The 20,699-nt window shown below is 44.2% G+C and overlaps 2 protein-coding genes across 2 annotated transcripts; both read left to right on the forward strand.

Moving 5' to 3' along the window:
- Window positions 1-470: 470 nt before the first annotated feature.
- On the forward strand, window positions 471-10,685 carry VPS11 (VPS11 core subunit of CORVET and HOPS complexes). The gene is made up of 16 exons (XM_059488243.1): window positions 471-639; window positions 976-1,124; window positions 1,316-1,451; window positions 2,500-2,663; window positions 2,764-3,011; window positions 3,412-3,613; window positions 3,888-4,039; window positions 4,993-5,179; window positions 5,596-5,739; window positions 6,220-6,408; window positions 7,322-7,483; window positions 7,957-8,096; window positions 8,407-8,609; window positions 9,197-9,368; window positions 9,483-9,705; window positions 10,409-10,685. The coding sequence occupies exons 1-16, from the start codon at window positions 486-488 to the stop codon at window positions 10,571-10,573; spliced, it is 2,790 nt and encodes a 929-aa protein (XP_059344226.1). The 5' UTR covers window positions 471-485; the 3' UTR covers window positions 10,574-10,685.
- A 158-nt stretch (window positions 10,686-10,843) lies between these two features.
- On the forward strand, window positions 10,844-20,602 carry HMBS (hydroxymethylbilane synthase). Its single transcript, XM_059488387.1, has 13 exons — window positions 10,844-11,014; window positions 12,563-12,635; window positions 13,288-13,337; window positions 13,431-13,486; window positions 14,603-14,680; window positions 14,985-15,062; window positions 16,525-16,600; window positions 17,293-17,406; window positions 17,933-17,971; window positions 18,836-18,955; window positions 19,185-19,238; window positions 19,843-19,929; window positions 20,144-20,602. The coding sequence occupies exons 1-13, from the start codon at window positions 10,868-10,870 to the stop codon at window positions 20,315-20,317; spliced, it is 1,146 nt and encodes a 381-aa protein (XP_059344370.1). The 5' UTR covers window positions 10,844-10,867; the 3' UTR covers window positions 20,318-20,602.
- Window positions 20,603-20,699: the final 97 nt, after the last annotated feature.

Below are 20,699 nucleotides of genomic sequence, written 5' to 3' on the forward strand. Positions count from 1 at the left end.
CAACTAGTTTACACATGTATTCAAAGGTATAGCTTTATTTTTAATATATGTGCTGTATTGCTTTTGTTAAGCCAAGAAGTTTGATCTGTTATAACACAGATAATTAATCATATTGCTGAGCTCACAGCAAATATCCAGATTTCATTAGTTTTTGTCCACATTTAAAGGTCAAGCCTTTTTGTATATACTATTAATTGTATATACAGTTATTTTGTATATACTATTATTTATTTCCCGTTGGAGAGAGGCAAATTATAAAGATTATATATTCTATACTGTAATGCAAAAATATTACTGTAAAATGACTCGTTTAAGGTTTCTGACACCGTTCTGACTTTTAAATTCCTGGGGTTTTTTTCCAGTATGTCCGTCCAAAATTCGGTCTTTAAATGTCTTGGCACGGCAGCTGCCCCGCCCGCGCGTGCGCCACCCGAGGGGCGGAGACTCAGGTCACGTGAGGGGCGGGGCGCGGGGCCGGCCCCAACATGGCTACCTACCTGCAGTGGCGCCGGTTCGTCTTTTTTGACAGAGAGACGGTGAGGGAGCCCTCGGGGCCGGATGGAGCCGGTGCGAAGCCTTTCGCGCTGCCCCCGGGCATCGCGGTCTGCGACTCGGGCCGGGGAAGCCTCGTGTTCGGAGATATCCTGTGCGGGGCCGGGGCTGTGGCCTGCGCGGCGCTCGGTCTCGCCGAGGCTGCGTGGCAGGCGAGTCCTGGGCGCTGTCTACCGCGGGCCGGAGGGTGCTCCGGCCTTGGGAATGCGGCAGCTTTCCGCTGTCGGCTTTGTTTAAACAAAAACCCCAAAGCGCCGCTGGATGTGTTGGTGCTCCGGGGTTGCTCTGCAGAAGTATTTGCTGTAACTCTACCAGGAGTCCGCAAAAGGCATGCAGATTCTTGTACGATTGGAGGTGTGGGGCTTTTTTTTTTTTTTTTTTTTTTTTTTTTTGGTCCCCTTATGTGCCTTAACTGTGATCTAAATATGGAAGGTCAGATTTGGTTTTTGCCTCGCTCCCTTCAACTCAGCAGTTTCCAAGCTTACAAGCTAAGGGTGACACATCTGTACCAGCTGAAGCAGCACAGTATCCTGGTTTCTATTGGTGAGGATGAGGAGGGTATAAATCCTTTGGTAAGTTAAATGATGAAGAGAGGAAATCGCATTTGTAATACCGTTCTTTCTTAAAGACTATTGTGATCATCTCAGTAGCCCTTTCTTACCCTGAGTAGCTTCTTCATTCTGGGTCCTATAACGTTTTGATGCCAGGTCATGGCCTACTAATACCCCATGTTTTGCTTATGCCAGATCATCGTTGTTTGTAGGTGAAAGTCTGGAACCTGGAGAAACGAGATGGTGGTAACCCTCTTTGCACACGAATTTTTCCAGCAATACCAGGTAACAAGCCCACGGTTGTATCCTGCCTAACTGTCCACGAGAATCTTAATTTCATGGCTATCGGTAAGTAAAGCTGAACTATAATAGCTTAGGGAAAATATTACAGTCCTTACTGAGAGGTAGTGAGCATGAATAGAAGATACAAAAACCACCATAGAAGATCCTGATGATCTTTTTTCTCACTCCATTGTTACATTATCCTCACAGAGATACTGTGTATCTTGTGCTACCCTAGAGCTCAAGAGCTAAATGCGTAAATTTAGCCTAAGTGTATATTTTAAAATAATAACTTTGATACTTAGAAGCATGTGTTTTTAGTTGATGTCCTCTTTTCCCTGCCAGTTGGTAAGGCTACGTATTTATTGAACTTAGTACTAAATTTAGCTTCTGTTGGTACAGGAAAAAATGCAAGTCTTGTGATACCTAATGTTACAGAGATACTTTTTCAAGCTTGTTATACAAACCTTTTTTCAAAGAGAAAAAGCAAATTTCCCTTTTTGGATTTGACTGTTCCTTGCTAAGGTTTCTTGCTTAACTCTTCTGACAGAATAACAGCAGTAATGTTGTGAGATTACAAGTGCTCTCAGCTGACTTGGTCCCTACAGTGAAATCAAAAAAGCTTTCCCTGTGTGTGCGGTGGCTTTCAAGCCTGGAACAACTTACAAGACTGGGGCTGTTGGCAAGCGATGAAAACTGTGTGTTTTACTCTAGAAAAATCTCCCTCTGGTCTTTTTTACAGTGTGTAGGATATTTTGAATAAGCAAGGAACTTGAAATTATAGTTGTAGTTGCAGTATGGGAAGGCCATTTGTAAAACAAAATACAGACAAACAAAATTAATCTGCATGTGAAGTTTGTGTGTGGAAAGCAAGTTAACCCTTGCTGATCAGTGCTATCCTATGTGCAGTTGTGTGGCAGCTCTGAACTGTAACTGGAGCAGTGGGAAGTGATTTGGCAAAGACTGACTTGACATGAGAACCTGTGGCAATTCCATTGCTTTATACCATGCTAGTGAGCATGGTATTGTTGCTGACTGGAGCTTCCCTAACTTATGCTGGATAAAATTTCAGGTGTGTTGTATAAGTAATAGTTTAGTCTGTCTGCTTCACCAGGTTTTGCAGATGGGAGTGTTGTACTTACTAAAGGAGACATCACTCGAGATCGGCATAGTAAGACCCAGATCCTACATGAAGGCAGTTACCCCGTTACCGGCCTCGCTTTTCGACAGTCTGGCAAAACAACACATCTATTTGTGGTGACCACAGAGAATATCCAGGTGAGAAGCTAGTTGAAAAAATGTTATTCTGACTGGCAAATTCTCTTGGTTTCAGAGTCTAGTTCAGAGTGATCTCCAAACCCTCGAGTTTCCTCTGTAGTCTTATATGCTTTCAGTGAAAGACTATCCTCACCTGGAGCTGGACACTCATGGTTGTGGATTGCGCTGTTCATCTCTCAGTGACCCCTCCCAGGATCTCCAGTTCATTGTGGCAGGAAATGAATGTGTGTACCTTTACCAACCAGACGAACGTGGCCCCTGCTTTGCCTTCGAGGGACAAAAGCTGATTGTTCACTGGTATCGGGGGTACCTCATCATTGTCTCCAAGGACCGAAAGACTTCCCCAAAGTAGGGCTCCTTGAAACAGATAAGTTCTTTTTGCTCATGCAGCTTCATGCTTTTTCTCCTTCTCCTTCTTCCCTGTGAAGCTTTGCTCTTGGGGGCAGATTGCCACTCTGTTGGATGTTGAGGTTCATCCCGACCCATATATTGATTAATTTCCATTATGAGAGTAGCACAGTTAAATGTGCTGAATGAGGGGAATTTTTTCCAGTCCTATGAATTTCTCAGTGTAACAGGATGATGGAATTTGTGTATAAATACATGGTGGTTTCCCTCAGGATCCACTTAGTTTAATTGCCCGAATGAACTCTGTTTATCTTGCTTTCTATACATCCCTAGTTTGAAAAGGTATCAAGATTTCAGGTTATGTTCTTCTTGTTTTCTAAAAGTTTATTCCGCTCTCCAGGTCAGAATTTGCTGGGAACGAGGCACAGAATTCAGACAAACAAGTCCTGAATATCTATGACTTGTGCAACAAATTCATTGCATACAGCTCAATCTTTGATGACATAGTGGATGTCTTGGCAGAGTGGGGATCTCTCTATGTACTGACCAGAGATGGGAAGATCCATGTACTTCAGGAGAAGGATACACAAACCAAACTCGAGGCATGTAAATTTGTTTTCTTGTTAGTCTCTGCCTTATGTCTGTAAGATTGTACTGGCTCTGTAGACTGAAAAATTGAACCATTCAGGTAAGTGAATTACATAACAAGTGACCGAATAGCTTTTCAGTATAGCCAGTGTTATAAGACAATTGGTATGTAAAGGCCCAAGCGCACGAATGCACTAAGATGAAGAAACAACTTGTTTTCCACGTGTGTTTGAACTTGTTTGGTGGGGTGGTATTTCTCTTGTACTGCTCTTACCATGTATTTAACAGATGCTGTTCAGAAAGAACTTATTTGAAATGGCCATTAACCTGGCCAAGAGCCACCACTTGGACAGCGATGGTTTGTCAGAGATTTTCCGTCAGTATGGTGATCATCTCTATAACAAGGGAAACCATGATGGAGCCATTCAGCAGTATATTCGGTAGGTGGGGGTCCTATGGAGCTGTGATGTTGTAGTACAGGTAGCAGCATCATAGGCCTTGATTTCTGTTTCAGCACAGGAATTAAAACAGTCCAAAACAAAAAAAAGTATGACTTGAGGTGAAAATTCTACCCATACAGAGAAGGATGTCAGTGAGACTAAAAGTCTTTGAACAAGTTGCTTGAAAATCTCTTTGTACAACTTAGGATAAAGTTCTTCCCTTTGATCATATTTTAACATGAATAATGTAAGCCTACTGGGATGGAGTGGGGCCTAGTGGGGCCTATCATTATAAAAAAGGGATCACTGTGCAAGATAGATGATGGAATTTGACCATGTTTGGCAGTCTTCTTGGAAAGTACTCAAAGAGTTAATTGTCAGTTTTAAAACATCTTGGGTTTTTTAAAACTAGAACTCAGAGCAGTCTTGTTTTGGGGCTTACTGAAAACTTAATGTTCAGTTTTTAAAATGCCACAAAGTGGTAAATTATTGTGGAGCTGATGCTCCGGGGTCCCTGACATCCAGTGAGAGTCAGCACATCTTTTTACCTTGACCTTGCTTTAACTGTCACAGTAACTGTGACTGAACTGCTCTATGTTTAGAGCATGAGCATTTAAAGCTGACTTTGAGTTATGTGACTGAAATGAAGGAAAATGTAGCTTTTGTTCCAGTCTGCTGTGCTCAGAGCCTAATCTGTCTTCTCACTGCCACCTTTAAGGGAAGATTAACTCCTTGTATGCTGTCATGGTTGTCCCGATCAAGGCCTTTGTATCAGTGTGTGTGCAGTTGGGTGGTCTTACACCATAACTAGTTGTTGCTTCTGATGCATAGCTGAATAGTCCCAAGAGGGTTAGTACCTGCTGAAGTTAAGGTTTCTCTGTGTTCTGTTGTTAATTTCTCCGTTTATTTTGATTTCATGAGTATACAATATTTTGTAACTCTTCCCCTCACAGAACTATAGGGAAGCTAGAACCATCTTATGTTATTCGGAAATTCCTGGATGCTCAGCGTATCCACAACCTTACTGCTTATCTACAGATGCTCCATCTGCAGTCCCTGGCCAATGCAGACCACACTACACTTCTGCTGAATTGCTATACCAAACTCAAAGACAGCTCCAAACTGGAAGAGTTCATTAAGGTATTGGGTAGACATGGAATCATGCTACATTTTTATGTCATCATAATAATTAAAAAGGAGTTGTGGTGAAATTGTAAATTTCCTCCTCTATGACTGTTAAGAGAGAGAATAATGAATTTACCACTCAGTACCCTGGTCTTTGCTCCTTTATTTCCAAGCTCTTGCTTACTTTCTCAGTTTGGTTGGTTTGCCATCTGGGTCTGGAGTGGGCTTGCTTCTCTCAGTGCAACTGGCAAGCAAATGAGAAGTGGTTAGACTCCTTCCTTTCTGCATGGGGGATTTTTCTCTTGCATGAGAGGTACAATCTCTTGCATGATTGTCCCTGCTCATGTTTTCCTCCTCTGACATAAATGATTACTGCTTCTGGACTGTTAGAATTTTTCTGAGGGACCATCTCTTTGCTTTCGTTCTTGGAGACGAGTGAGAGTGAGGTCCACTTTGATGTGGAAACGGCTATCAAGGTACTTCGCCAAGCTGGCTACTACTCCCATGCTGTGTACCTGGCAGAGAAGCATGAGCATCATGAATGGTACCTCAAAATCCAGTTAGAGGACATCAAGGTGAGGAGACATAACTGTGCATGTGTTCTTACTGGGGAGAATACCAATTCCCTAGCCTCCTCTTTAGTGAGAATATAATTTCACTGACCTCTTTGCTGAGGATAGCACACTGATGAGAACAGCACCAACAATACTTGTTGCTGTTGGTGTGTTGCCTTTCTGCTTTTGCTTGTGTGTTAGACTAGATGGGGAATTCAGAAGATCTTGTTTTCTTTCTGATGTGGCTTTTTACGGTGCCCTTTAAGAAGAGAACTGTAAGAAGAGTACTTAGTTGGGGATTCATCTAAATGTTTCCCCCAGGCTGTATCCAGTCTTTCTCCCTGAGGAGAAAAATGAACGGGAATGGTGAACTAGGTGATAATTCAGAGCAAATGGGATTTGTGGCATACTCACAGCATGTCTTCAATGCTTTCTGTCCTAAGCTCAAAGTAGAGAGCAGAGGCCAGTGTCCTGTGATTGTTTTGTTGTCTGTCTTCACAGAACTACCAAGAGGCTTTGCACTACATTGGAAAACTGCCCTTTGAACAGGCAGAGAGTAACATGAAGCGATATGGTAAAATCCTGATGCACCATGTTCCTAAGAAGACCACTGAATTGCTGAAGATCCTTTGCACTGATTACCGTCCCTCAGGAGGTAATGAAGGCCCTGGGATGCTAGAAGGAAAAAAGGTAGGGTTTGTGTTGACTGAGAGTTGTTGCTCTCCAGTAGTAACTTTGCAGTGAGTGCTTCTGCATACCTTGTGTTGCCATCCTGATGTTTTAAGTATAATTATACTTAATAAACTCTCAAGAATTATAACTTAATAATAACTTAATAAACTCTGAGAATTATAACTTAATAAACTCTGCTCAGATGAGACCCCACCTGGAATACTGTGTCTAGCTCTGGAACCCTTAGCACAGAAGAGACATGGACCTTTTGGAGTGGGTCCAGAGGAGGGCTATAAAAATGGTCAGAGGGATGGAACACACCTGCTCTGAAGAAAGGCTGAGTGAGCTGGGGTTGCCCAGTCTGGATAAGGGAAGGCTTCAGGGAGACCTCATTGCAGCCTTTCAGTACTCAATTTATAGGAAAGATGAGGAAAAACTTTTTTACAGGGCCTGTTCTGATGCTACAAGAGGTAATAATTTTAAAGTAAAAGAGAGCAGATTTAGACTAGATAGTAGGAAGGAACTTTTTATAAAGAGGTTGGTGAAACAGGTCGCCCAGAGAATTGGTAGATGGCCCCATCCCTGGAAACACTCAGATCAGGTTGGATGTGGACCTGAGCAACTTGGTGAAATGGAAGATGTCTCAGCTCTTTGCAGGGGTATTGGACTAGATGACCTTTAAAGTTCCCTTCACACTGAAACTATTCAATGATTCCATGAGAAGCCCCATTCTGATGTACTGGTAGTCCTAGAGGCAGGGGACCTCTTAAAGTTATTGCTCAGGATTGATCCTTGATGTTGTCAGCATCCTGTATTGTGCTGTATCTGTCCTGTCTGAGACTCTGGAAACAAACATTTCTCATGGAAGGAAGGAAGCACTAGTGTGGCTTAGACTGATGTGGGTGCTTGTCTTTTTCTGACTGTTTTACAGGCTAATTCAGAGGAGTTCATCCCAGTCTTTGCAAACAATTCCCGAGAACTGAAAGCTTTTCTGGAGCACATGACTGAGGTGCAGGCTGACTCTCCACAGGGTGTCTATGACACTTTACTGGAACTTCGACTGCAGAACTGGGCACATGAGCAAGATGAGCAGGTTTGAGCTCCCTCCAGCATTGTGTTTTGAGGGGAAAGATTTGGTGTCTGTGAGTCATATTTGCATTCCTGCAATGCCCTTTCCAGCTGGGCATTGACAACATGAGGCAATACATATGCTGTGCTGGACAAATAGCACAGAAATGGGAAAGCAGCCTTGTATCTGGGAGACTATTCCCTTCAGGACGGCTGAACTTGTTTTGTTTGTATGTCATTTAAGGACAGATTCCAGACAATACAGCCTCTGAGCAGCTGGCTTGCCCACAAAAGTATCTTTACTTGCTTGCCTGGATCTGTGAGGATGTTGGCTGTTTGGGCAAAGAAAATCATGTCCTGCTTGCTTAAAAGGTTTAAAGAGCAAGTGCCAAAACTGACCTGCATGAAAGAGCTCCAAATTGTCAGGTCATAGTGCAAAATAGTGTGTATGTGGGTGTGCCTGGGTTCCTCTTCTTGACCTCTCCCCCTTCTTTGTAGATCAAGGAGAAGTTGCACAATGAAGCCCTCACCCTCCTGAAGAGTGGAAGGTTCAAAACAGTCTTTGATAAGGCCTTGGTCTTATGTCAGATGCACAATTTCAAGGATGGTGTTCTCTACCTCTATGAGCAAGGCAAACTGTGAGTGTTACTCTTGTCTTTAGAGTCTTGTCCTTCCCCTCTTGCCCCCACTGCAGCGATTTCTGAACCATAAATGTCTGTACCATTAACAGTAGTGACCTCTTTAGCATCTCAAGATAGGCATGGTAGATGATTACTCTGCAGAAATACCTCACTGTTGAAGCAAGGCAGTTACATAGAGTGAAAAAAAGACTTGTCTTTGGCTTCTGTGTGAGTCTGGGGATTGCGTGGCTGGGTGAAAAGCTGAGGTCCCTGTAAAACCTCAAAGGGCAAGATGGATTGTTGCAGCTGATGAGTCTTTCTCCCATAGTTTCCAACAGATCATGCACTACCACATGCAGAATGAGCAGTACAAGAAGGTGATTGAGGTGTGCGAGTTGTATGGCGACCAAGAGGCTTGTCTCTGGGAACAGGCTCTTAGCTACTTTGCACGGAAGGAGGAGAACTGCAAAGAGTATATTGCTGCAGTGCTGAAACACATAGAGAACAAGAATCTTATGCCTCCGCTGCTTGGTAATGACATATGACATTCAACCCTCAGCCTCCTCTGCCATAGAACCCCAACCCAAGCAAAAACCAGAAAAACAAACCACGAAAGACTCCAACCCAGACTTGTTTGTAGTGCTTTCTGTAGATCAGACATTAGAAGAATCAATTAAATTGGAGCCTACCATTTGAAGTAATAAGCTCCATAGGGAAAAACAATGTCAGTCACAGCTCCTTAGTTAGGGAGAAAGATCTACAGTGTCAGTGAGATGTCTCATACATGATTTCTGTCTGTCAGTGTGGGGCAGTGCAGGGTGTGCTCCTGTTGAGCCTTGGTGGAGAACTAAAATCCATTCCACTACTGTATCCTTCCTTTGTCCCTTTTGGTCTGAGTTATCCCAACGTGCTCCCAGTCACCCATTTCTGGAAGAGATAAATTGAAAGAGAATCTTTAAGTGAAAGAGAATCTTTAAGTGAGCTCTTCCAATTCCATGAGAATGCCAGCTGTCTTTGCCTGTAAGTGGCCTGTCCCAGGAAAGCAGTCTGCCCTGGCAGTACAAGCATAGCTGCAGTTTTTGTGCTTGTGTTTAAACTAACATCTCAGTTGCTCTCAGTTGTGCAGACGCTGGCTCATAACTCCACAGCCACCCTGTCTGTGATTAAGGATTATCTTGTCAACAAGCTGCAGAAGCAAAGCCGCCAGATAGAGCAGGATGAGCAGAGAATTCAGAAATACCGAGAAGAAACTACGAGGATCCGTCTGGAAATTGAAGAGCTAAAAGCAAGGTGCAGGAATGTGTGCTGTCTTGTCTAGTCCTATTCAAGGACAGAACTGCTGTTTTCTTTTAGTAAGGTGAAGTGTAGTTTGTCTTTCTCACACTTCTCCATCTTGTCACTCAGTCCCAAGATTTTTCAGAAGACCAAGTGTAGCATTTGCACCAGTGCATTGGAGCTCCCTTCAGTCCACTTCCTGTGCGGTCATTCCTTTCACCAGCACTGCTTTGAAAGCTACTCTGAGAGTGATTCAGAATGTCCTACTTGCATGCCAGAAAATCGCAAAGTGATGGACATGATCCGAGCCCAGGAACAGAAGAGAGATCTGCATGACCAGTTTCAGCATCAGGTAGGCTAACTTATATTGTCTATCTTACCAAGTTGAAATAGAGTTTGGATTCATTTATGGACCTGTAAATGGAGGCTGGTAGAATATAGAAGGCTTGAGAATATTTTGTAAAAAAGGTTATGTCAACTGGATAATGAGGCATTAGACCCTAGGGTGACTGCATTGTGTAAAGGGCACGAAGAGTCATTGTTGGCTCTGTGAAAGAGAGAATCTGTCCTCACCTGACCCTCGAGACCTATTGGTCAGTGTGACAGCTGGTCAACAAGTTGTATAGAACTAATTAGGGGGAAAGAAAGAAGAACAGTGTGAATTGGAATGGGGACAGCACCAAAATGTGGCATCTACCTTGTGTTCCCCAAGGAGTAATTAAGTGTTGAGTGTAAGAATGGGACATTAGCTGGAAAATGTTAACACACGTGGGAACTAGAGCAGTTGAGGCATACACCTTCCTGCTTAATTCAGTTGCTCATTACCTCGGTGCATGGCTCAGAAGTGGCATTGAAACAGGAGCTGGAATGGCCAGCATCAGAAAATCTAGCAGGTTCTTCTGCTACACCCAGCCCTTGCGTGGACTGAGCAAAGAGCTGCCCTGTCCAACAGTCCACTAAACCAGAGGCTTCTAAATGCAGAGGGAGAAAGGAAGGAGGCTAGAAGCAAGACGCTCTGAAGGCTTTTGCTGATGCTGCTGCTTTCTGTCTGGCAGCTCAAGTGTTCAAATGATGGCTTCTCAGTCGTTGCTGACTACTTTGGTCGCGGCGTCTTCAATAAGCTCACCCTGATCACGGACTTGCCCTCGGGAAAGACTGCTACAACGATCGAGGCTGGCCTGCAGCGGGAGCTGCTTATCCACACCAAACGCAGTACCTGACTCCAGGCCCTGTCCGCACGCCCTTTCGTGTTGTACGGGGTCCCCCCTGTGTCCTGGGCCCCCTTTATTTGGCTTCCCCCCTTGGCTCCCAATAAAGCAGCGTGGCCGGACAGTGCCGCAGCGCGGCCCTCAGTGACCGGCCCGGCCGGGCGGCGCTCCGGGCGCGCGGGGAGAGGGGCGGGGCCTCTGGGCGGGCGGGGGCGGGGCTGTTCACGTGGTAGGGCTGCGGGGGCGAGGCCGCCGGTCACGTGGGGGGGAGGGGGCGGGGCTGCGCGGCGCCGAGGGCCGGAGGTCATGGCGGAGCCAGGGGCGGCCGCCGTGGGCCTGGGGCGAGCGGAGTCTGGCGGGGGGGCCGACGGAGCGGGCGCCGGCCCGTTGCTGCCGCGGGAAGAGAACGGCGTGGATGGTAGAGCGATCCGCGTGGGCACCCGCCGGAGCCAGGTAGGCAACGGCAGGATTGCGGTGCGGGGAGTGGCCGCCGCCGGGGCACCCTGCGGGCGTCGCGGGGTCTGCGTGCTTCTCGGGGCTGAGGAGCAGCCTCAGCTTCCTGAGTTCCCGCGTTTCCACTCCTGCTGTGGAATTCCGGGAAGAATTCCTTCGGAACCCAGAGACGATCAGCTCTGTTAGCACTGTCGTGGTGCACGGGCCGGGGGCGACGGCGCGGGTCTCTCCCGGATCTGGCTGGGACCAACTTGCAAAGTCTGTGCAGCTCTTGTAGGGAAAACACCCCAATAACTGATGCTTTCAGCCCGCTCAAAGGCCAGGGAAGGGACGTATCCAGAGATAGAGAAGGTATCTGTTGCCAGCGGGCTACAGTAGGGAGGAGCAGCCTCGCAAAGAGATAAGCGACCCTCAGGCCTTTGCACTGAGATAATCTCGTTCCTTTTGGTAGCACGTTCTAGGAAGAATTCCGTGCTGTCACAAAGGCATTTTACGTAGACATCAGGACAAGAGAGATAGCCGTGCATATATACTATCTCGTGTAATAACCTGAGGCTTTTGGGGCACTTTACAAAGGGAAGCAGCTACATACATTCATTGCACTTGTAGGGAACTGCAGTCCTGAGAAGGACGTTAATGACCAAAAGGTCTTGAGCCCTTCGGTGGGAGAAAAGCTGAAACTCATCTGTAGTTGATTGAGTCAGCTGCCGCTTGCATGTGCAGAAACATGATACACTAATGATTGTATTTTACTTGCTCCTGGTTTTCTTGTGCAATGGAATGTTCTTCATGCAGTTTACTGCTTTGAGATTTGTTTCTTGCTGTACATGATGATGTAAGCTGTTAATTTTGTGTGTGTGTGTGTGTTTGTAGAAACTCTAACTAGGTCTTTGTTCTTATAGAGGATAAGTAACTTATATTTGACACTAACTGTGGATTTTTCCGCCAGCTCAGTGAAATCCTACTGGCTTCTCCCAAAGCTTGCAGTATTGGTAAAATTCATACTCTTAGAGAAAGCGGGAGGCTTTAACCCTAACCTCAACCACAGTCCAGTGTGCAATATGACTTGTTCTCTCATTGCGGAGCAACAGAATAATGGTTTTGTATACATTTTCTGCCCACCTGTTGATGAGCGGTCATCATTTAGCAGTTGTGTTCCACACAGGTGAAACCAAGAAGTGAAAGCATGAGAATTGTGATCTGTAGGTTTCTGTTGTAATCACTCTCACTAACTCGATACATTTATTGCAGTGTTTCATCAGTGGTTGCACCACAGTAATGCTGGAGATGGGGAGATGTTGTTGTGGCACTGTAGTCAATAAAATAAGTTCTTCAGTGAAGTGTTCTGGTCATGATAGGAGTTCACACAGTTCAAGGAGTTTGTACCTATGAGCGATTTAACTTGAGGCAACCTATTTCTAATGCTTTTGATTTAGAGAGAATGCACTGGTCATGCATGCCTGGCTGTGGGAGAGTGGCAAAGCCTCCTTAGCTACTGTATGGACAATGTGCTCTTTCTTTAGGACTTTGTTTTCTGCTTCCTTGTAGCTGGCCCGGATTCAGACCGATAGTGTAGTTACGATGCTCCGTGAGCTATACCCTGACCTCCACTTTGAGATTGGTAAGTTCTTTTTTGGATGTTGCCCTGCGGTAGATGGCAAGGAGCAGGAGCCAGCGGGTTATCTTTGTGTGCAAGAGTCAGGAGGAGGAGGTCTGTCTAAATTTATCTGAGAGTGCCATCTGAATTCAGTTCAGTTGTGTGGCTGCTGCTTGTTTCTTCTAGGGGAGATAGCTGGATTTCATAAGTCCTTGATGATTTAAGTGCTGAGTATGCGATGGATATGGTGTTGTGTTGCTACATTTGCAAACTTTGTATTGTTTTGGCTGCGCCCTCCTGAGCATTAGGGGCGTTTTCTGGTCTGGGGCTCAAGGCTTTCAGCAGGAATAACAGGAGCTCAGCCATGCACTGAAGGGAACTGCTTTACATGTGTTCACTGGCACTCCAGAGACAGACCATGGCAGTTTCCACTGGGTCAGCTCTTCCCCAAACCTGCCCTCTTTCACCTTGCTTCTGTTTTTGAGAACAGTGAAAGTCTCAATTTCACTTGTCTTAAGTGCAATATACTTCTAGAAGTGAGCTGCTCTTGTATTGAGCTTGAGTCAGTGTTCACACTGTAGTATGTGACTGCTCGTGGCATTCTGCATGGATATTTTCAGCCTAAGCGCAGTGCTTTTATCAAGCCTCACATTTTACCTGTACTGTCTCTGAGCAGTGGCCATGTCAACAACTGGGGACAAGATCTTGGATACAGCACTTTCCAAGGTAAAGGATTTTCCTTTATTCAAGAACTAATTGTATTTATGTTATATTGGCTGTTGCTTCTTTTGTGATTTATGTTTTTCCATTTATGTGTAGATTGGAGAGAAGAGCCTCTTCACCAAGGAGTTGGAAAATGCACTTGAAAGAAATGAGTAAGGACTTACTGTTTTGTCTTTCTCCTTAGCATTTGGTGCTCTTTGGAAATATTTGGCTTGCTGCATAGGTGATCTACTTTCCTTCAGTCCTGGTACCTCTCAGGCTGAAAAAAGTAATCCTTTGATAAGTCAAAAGGATTTTTCCCCGCCTTTTTTTCTCTCTACCCTGGGCTCAGGCCATGTATTTTGAAGTGGAGCTATTGTGTCACTTGGTCTGCCCCAGTTAGGTTTTCTTCTGTTATTTGTGTATTACATGCTGTAATACACAGGGAGGATGTGATCTCATATGATTAATACTTATGAATACATTTTTTAAAAAATACTTTTCTTACTGGTGATAATGTATTGCAAAACAGATTTATTGTCATCCTATAAATGTTAAAATTTATTAACTTATGCAAGCTAAATGTGCAGGAGAATTTGACATGGGCAAATTGTGCTGTGTTCTGTGCACCTTGTCTCTACAAAAAACCTTGCTTCTGATGCCTGAGCAAAGAGAGACTAGTGCTGGTTTCATGGGTTTGAAGTGTTGGGGGACTTTTGTTGTTATTTAATCTCTTTCTTTTCAATATTCTGAGGAGGGTTTCAGTGGTGCCTTAGTTAAAGCATGTTTAAAAACAAAGGTATTCTTCTGCATCTCTGCCACATAGTTACATCATACTGCATTTTCAGTGAAGTTGGTGAAAAGCTATTGGAGACTCAAGTGTTTACAATTGTGCTCGGTTCCTGTGTGACAAAACAGGTTGCCTGTAGTTTGGCTTGTTGTTACTTAAAGTTTGACACATGATGCCAAGCCACATACTGATGCATTTTGGTACAGTGCGTCTCTGTGTAAACATCTCCAGCGTCTTCCCCTCATTCAGTCGGATTGTTTAGGTGTCTTTTGTCACTGGCTAAGGGGAAAAGAGAGACAGAGAAAGGTGAAGTAGCCTTTTAGGAGTAACACAAAAACTGTATAGTAATCCTGGCTATGGAATCCTGAAATTCTTTTCCCTTCTCCAAATTAATTCCCAGAGTAGGTTCAAACTTTTCTGTAGGTGACCTGAAGGCCACTGGTAGATCCCCACATGAGCTCCACCATATGTTCTCTGATTACTATCATCTGATTTTTAGGGTTGACCTTGTGGTTCACTCCCTGAAGGACCTGCCAACTTCTCTTCCTCCTGGCTTTACGATCGGTGCTGTCTGCAAGTAAGTGTGGACATGAGACTTCATTCTCTTGAGAGTCTTGCATTTTATAGTGTTGGTAAAGGAGAGCAAAGGCAGTGTAGGTCCTGTGGTTGGTCTCCAAACCGGTGGAAGCTCTAGTGGAACTCTAGGGCTGCCCTAGTGTTCCTTAGCTGGCAGGTGTGCTAAAAATTCTTGCTTGTACAGTGATGATGAAGTATTTTGGAGCCAGAGGTAGTTCTTCCAGGAAATGATAGCAGAACGGTTGACCTTACCAGCCTTCCCTTAAATGATGTGTCAGGCATTCTGCACTTGCATTATTTTGCAGAAGGGAAAATCCACTTGACGCTGTTGTCTTTCATCCCAAAAACTGCGGAAAAACACTGAGCCTCCTTCCTGAAAAGAGGTGAGTGGGAGAAGAAGGGGAACACAGGTGTAAAAATAGAAGGGGTCAGTTGGTTGATATTTTCCATTGGCAAGTCAGTCAGCTCATTGCTTTATCCTGCAGTGGTTTTTACACTGCCTTTTGTGAGCATTCCACAGACATTAACTTGGACCCACTTGCTAGAAAAAGTAACACTGTCTCACAGGAGTGAGGTTCATCTCTCAAGCCACCCTTTAGTGGCAATGCTTTCTCAAGTTAGCACCTTTCTTGCCATGATCTCTTGAGTGAATTCCCGCTCCTTGGTATTCCGCTTACTGCTAGGGAATGCATACAAGGCAGACAGGCTGTCTGGTGCAGAATTTTGGCTTTCATGGACCTGAACTGTGCTTCAGTTCTCACTCAGCCTCTTCTGATTTCTTCGTTGTTTTTGGCATCACTTTCTTGTGGTTTCTCCATTTTTAATGACCTGTCTTTCAGTAGAGATTATTGGAATCCTTTGTCTGAGACAGATAAGTGAAATTACTCAGATTAAGGTATCTATTAGAAAGATACTTTTTTATATATGAAAGTGAAAGAAATAAACTAGCCATGACACAAAGACTTGTGTTTCTGTGCATTTGGATAGCAGGAAAATCACATCTGGCTTAGGGTTCAGGTTTCCAGAAGGAAGAAGCAGAAGAGCACATACTGATTTCTTCAGTCTCATGACCAGAGACAGGACTCAAAGAAACTGCATGAAGCTGAATCAGGGGAGGTTTAGGTTGAATATTGAGAAAAGGTTCATCACCCAGAGAATGTTTCAACACTGGGACCACTTCCTCAGGGAAGTGGTCACAGCGCCAAGCCTGACAGAGGTCACAGAGTATTTGGACAACTCTCTTGGGCACATGGTGGGATTCTTGGGGTGTGCTGCACAGGGCTAGGAGTTGGAACTCAGTGATCCTGATGGATTCCTTCCAAATCAGCATATAATATGATTCTATGAAAAGAAGTGAACAGCATATATCTCGAGAAAGGAAATGCCCACACTTGCAGTTTTCTGTGGTTTCCAGTTATATACTAAAAGGTCCTCTGCTTAATGCATTTCTCTCTTTGATGAAGTTCCTCTATTTTAGTCACTTCATCACTTAGTTGTCTGGCTTTGTCTAGTTCATTTTGGGGCAGTGGAGTCTTTTTTCTGTGAAAAATATTGTCTTTCAATGATGTTTCATCAGTCCTTGACAGTGGCTAGGGAGTGCTCATCAGAAGCATATCCTGTAAATTGCCTCCTTGGGAGTTGCTTCAGACGTGCTTTGTGCTAAACTTCACAGAGTGGTTTTCTTTCTTCTAAGGAGATACAAATCATTGACTGGTTTTTTGATCTTCATTTCAACTAAAAAAAAAAAAGGTTACCATTTGTTTCCTTGAATCTTCTCTCCTATATGTGGCTGGAGGTAACTGTTAGGAGTGTTCTGGATTTCAGTGAGTATATTTTTCCCTGCAGTGTGATTGGAACCAGTTCACTTCGGAGAGCAGCTCAGCTCAAGAAGAAGTTCCCTCATTTAGAATTCAGGGATATTGTATCCTTTCCTGGAAAGCCGCGGGAGCTGGGTAAAGCTGCAAACAGGAAAGTACAACTTTGTGTAAAATCCAGATTCGAGGCTGATTTGTGCGACTTGACTTCAAAGAACAAACTCCTTCTTCAAAGGCTGTTCTCCACTACCCTGTTCTGAGGGGGATGTAGCTCTGTAGCCATTCTGTCCTCTGCTTCTCGTGAGGCTGTGAAGAAGCAGCCAGCCTTGATCTAGCTGGGGGTTCAGCATAGAGATGAATTGTATGTTTTGCAGTGTTTGAAAAACTGCATGATGGTGCCTTCCATGTGTTTGTCACAGGCACGTGACCAAATGTTGCTGGGTTTCCAGTAACCCTGGATGCTGTTTGGACCACTCATTCTGTTAAGGATGGCTGACCTGCTAAGAAAAGGCATTGTTACTTCAGTCCTAGGAGCAGAGTTCTTTGCAGTGCAGAAGGAGTTAGGTGCTAATAGTGTATTTCAATGGTGTACGTATCTTTGTAGAATCAGCGCTTGAATTAATATTCCATAATACTTGGCAGAATTCTATTTTAAGAAACAATTGTGCATATTTAACACTTTCAGGATGTACTGACATTCTCATTTGGAGACTGTTGGATTCTGTACAGTCTGTAAAGACTCAGTTGGTTGTAGGACTGTTTTCTGGCTGTTTCTATGCTTGCTTAATCACTTCTACAGAGAGGAAACTTAAATACCCGTTTAAAGAAGCTAGATGAGAAGGAAGACTTCAGTGCCATCATCCTGGCTGCTGCTGGGCTGAAGAGAATGGGCTGGGAAAATCGCATTGGCCAGGTGAGGTGCAGCAAAGCAGAAAATACCATTCTCTGATGAAACACCAACTGTTTGCCTTTCAGACCTTGTGATTGTCCTATCCAAGATAGGCATGCAATCTCCTGACTCCGTTGCCATGTTAGCTTTGATTTGAGGCACTTCTGGAAGGAGTGGTTGGGTTTTTTGGTTGGTTGCTTTTTTTTTCATGCGGAAATTTTTCATGTTCAACTTTGCACGGTTCGGTAACAGTTTGTAATCTAGTTGTCTCATAGCACTTCACAGCACTTGTGTCTAGCAACGCAGCAGTGTGCAAGGTTGAGATTTTAGTGATTAGCTAATTCACAAAGTGTTCTACTTCAGTTGATGGAAAGTGCGTTATCTCACTTTTGTGGTGGAAACACTGAGGCATGGGAAGGGAGAGGTGATATTTCTTTGGTCTGACATGAAATCAGTTCATATTAGAGACAGGAATCTGGCTATCTGGCTCTTGTTTTCTATATTGTGAATAGTGCAACTTGAATTAACTCTTGATTTTACTTTCTTCCAGCTCCTAGGCCCTGAAGATTGTCTGTATGCTGTTGGACAGGTACTTTACAACTTTTGTTTCTTAAAGGGCACTGAAAGCCAGCAGCAATATGATATTAGTTAACTGCGATGAAGACTTCTCGCATCTTGGTTGTCAGAAAAGTACTTTGATCTCTTTTCTTGGCTGTTAAACTGTTTGAGGCACAACTTGATAGGAGACTGGAAGTCTGCTCTTCTACCCAGTGTGTTAGGGGCTGGTTCCTATCAGTAATAGAAAAAACAGTAAATGGGAAAGGTAAATCCATGCGGGATTTGCACATTACTACAGCGGGGCAACACGGCAGATATGGGGCAGGTTCTGGCAGGGTCAGTATGACGCTCCATCAGGATAACTGTGCAAAGCCACTGCAGTGTCTTTGGTCTGTGATGCTCCCTCCTTTGTGCATGATGTCCTGACTCCTGCAGGGTGGAGCTGAAACACCTGTCTTGGAGCACATTCTTAGTGCTCCTGTTTTTGGGTGGGCGGACTGTTCTAGTGCATGCTGGCTGCGTGGCTGAGGTTATGCAGCTAGTATCAACTTGGTAAACTGCAGCTGGTGATCTGTTAGTGATTGTAAGTGACAAATCTGCACATTCAGTCTGAAAAAGTGATTTTGATCATGCATTTGTCAAGTACCTGCAGAGTTCTAGAATGGTTTGAGGTGGCAGCATGATCTTTTAACACTTGCCTGAATAAGTCCTGATCCTCTGTTTATAGCAGCTACTGTAGGATGACCATGCACCCAGCGGAGTGTATCATAATTCATTTCTGTGAGCATTGTTTTTCCCTTAGTGAAAAGGGTCTGAGCCTCTGAGTTCTGTTTCATGATCAATGCTGATGTATGTAGTTGAAGAATTATATTTTGTTGTGTGTTTCTTCTTCTAGGGTGCCTTAGCAGTGGAAGTTCGTGCCAAAGACCAAGAGATACTGAATATGGTATCTGCCCTACAAGATGCAGACACTGTGTTGTGCTGCATTGCTGAGAGAGCCTTTATGAAGCATTTGGTAGGTCTGGCACCATTCCTCTGCCTGCAGCAGTAAATACTGATCTGCTAGTTGACTTGATGCCATAATATGGGAAATCTGTTACACTTCTCTAAAACTGCAGAGTACTTCTGAATCGAAAAGGGCCAGAAGAGTGATGGGCAGGGTTGTGTGCAGCCTAAACTTTTCAGAGGCCTCTGCTTTGAATGTGTTGGGTAGGAGCCTCAGTGTCAGCTGCTTTGTGTTTTAGGAGGGTGGATGTAGCGTCCCTGTTGCTGTCAACACCCTGCTGAAGGATGGCCAGGTGAGGAGTACATTGTATTTTTCATTGATTATTTCTGAAAAGCGTCAAGTGTGTGCACGTTTCTGTATCTTTTCCTGAAGCTAATTTCAGCAGGTAGATACCTTTTATACTATATATATTGGTATACTGTATAGCCAGTTAGGGCAGACAGTCTCCTGACTTGACCCTTCTGTGTTTGTGTCCAAAGCAGGAGTACAACCATGGGTCTGGCTACTGAAGCTGTCTTTCAGAAAATTCCCTTATAATATATACCAGATTCTCCCCTCCACCCCTCTGCTTATTTCCTGCTGTCCTGAGGTCTGAAAGTATTGCTTTTGACCCTACCAAACCTATTTTTATACAGTGGAATGTGATTAAGGAGGTGGGAAACTAGAAAAAAACTTCAGCCTTTTCCTTGAGAAGTCACATTTTCCCTAACAGGGATTACTTTTCTTTATATTTGTATTGTACTGCTATTCACGCTGATCCCACTGCATGACAAAAGCCCTTCCCAATGATGACGGACTTAGCTTTGTATATTGGGTGGGTTTTTTTAAAGAGGGGGTAGTTGGCTGCCTGTTTGTTTGTTAATGTGGTAATAATCCATTCTATATATTTTTCCAAGTTGTATTTGACAGGAGCAGTCTACAGCTTGGATGGATCTGATAGCCTGAAGGAGACCATGCAGACTGGTGTTAGTTATCCCCATCAGGTACATGAATCATGTGGCTTCAAAATTCAAACCTGAAGCTAAATGACAAAAACTGGGCCTTTAGAAATAGATTATATTTGGTCTGGTTTCTTGTAACCTGTAACAGCACACTGTTCTTGAGGCTCTTCAAACAGTTTTACCCTGTTTCATGGGTGTCTTAATTCCTTGCCCACTGTTCTCCTGCTGCCTTACTTTGAGGCGTTTATATTTGCAGAATGAAGACGGACCGAATGACGACGTGCAGCATGTTGGCATCACAGCCAAGAACGTTCCTGGTCGGGCCCAGGAAGCTGCAGAGAACCTGGGTGTTGAACTAGCTAGTTTACTTCTGAGCAAGGGAGCAAAGCATATCCTTAGCGTGGCAAGGCAGCTCAATGATGCCCGCTGAACCTGCGGTGTTGCCAACAGGAGTGCTACAACTCTGCAGCTACATCGTGATCCTCTGGAGGGATTTATTTCAACATTCACACCAGTCTTAACCTGATGTTTGGGTGCAAAAAACCTGAAATATGAAGTTAACTTGAGTAGTTTCTGCTCTTCAGAGTTTTCACCCCTCTCCACATTTCTCTAAACTGTTAAGCATCTCCATGAAGTATTGTCAACAACTTTTGTAGCTAGAGAGCTGAAAGAAAAAATTAAAAATAAAATAAAAGCCTTTAAGTGTTCAGTTCCATTTAGGAGCAAAGTGACCATTGGGTTATAATCGGATACACAACTGTGCTGGTACTAAAATGCTGTACTGTGCTGAGTGCTTTTGGGAGGCATTATTT

This window comes from Ammospiza nelsoni, chromosome 24 (genome assembly GCF_027579445.1).
Source record: "Ammospiza nelsoni isolate bAmmNel1 chromosome 24, bAmmNel1.pri, whole genome shotgun sequence".
NCBI classification, from domain to species: domain Eukaryota; kingdom Metazoa; phylum Chordata; class Aves; order Passeriformes; family Passerellidae; genus Ammospiza; species Ammospiza nelsoni.

What these genes read in the sequence shown, in the direction of transcription:
- VPS11 (XM_059488243.1), top strand. Translation starts at nt 486, where the DNA reads ATGGCTACCTACCTGCAGTGGCGCCGGTTCGTCTTTTTTGACAGAGAG. An exon ending in ATACACAAACCAAACTCGAG is followed by an intron (nt 3,614 to 3,887) that starts GCATGTAAATTT and finishes TGTATTTAACAG; the next exon opens with ATGCTGTTCAGAAAGAACTT. An exon ending in GCCATTCAGCAGTATATTCG is followed by an intron (nt 4,040 to 4,992) that starts GTAGGTGGGGGT and finishes TTCCCCTCACAG; the next exon opens with AACTATAGGGAAGCTAGAAC.
- HMBS (XM_059488387.1), top strand. Translation starts at nt 10,868, where the DNA reads ATGGCGGAGCCAGGGGCGGCCGCCGTGGGCCTGGGGCGAGCGGAGTCT. An exon ending in TGGATACAGCACTTTCCAAG is followed by an intron (nt 13,338 to 13,430) that starts GTAAAGGATTTT and finishes ATTTATGTGTAG; the next exon opens with ATTGGAGAGAAGAGCCTCTT. An exon ending in AGCCTCCTTCCTGAAAAGAG is followed by an intron (nt 15,063 to 16,524) that starts GTGAGTGGGAGA and finishes TTTTCCCTGCAG; the next exon opens with TGTGATTGGAACCAGTTCAC.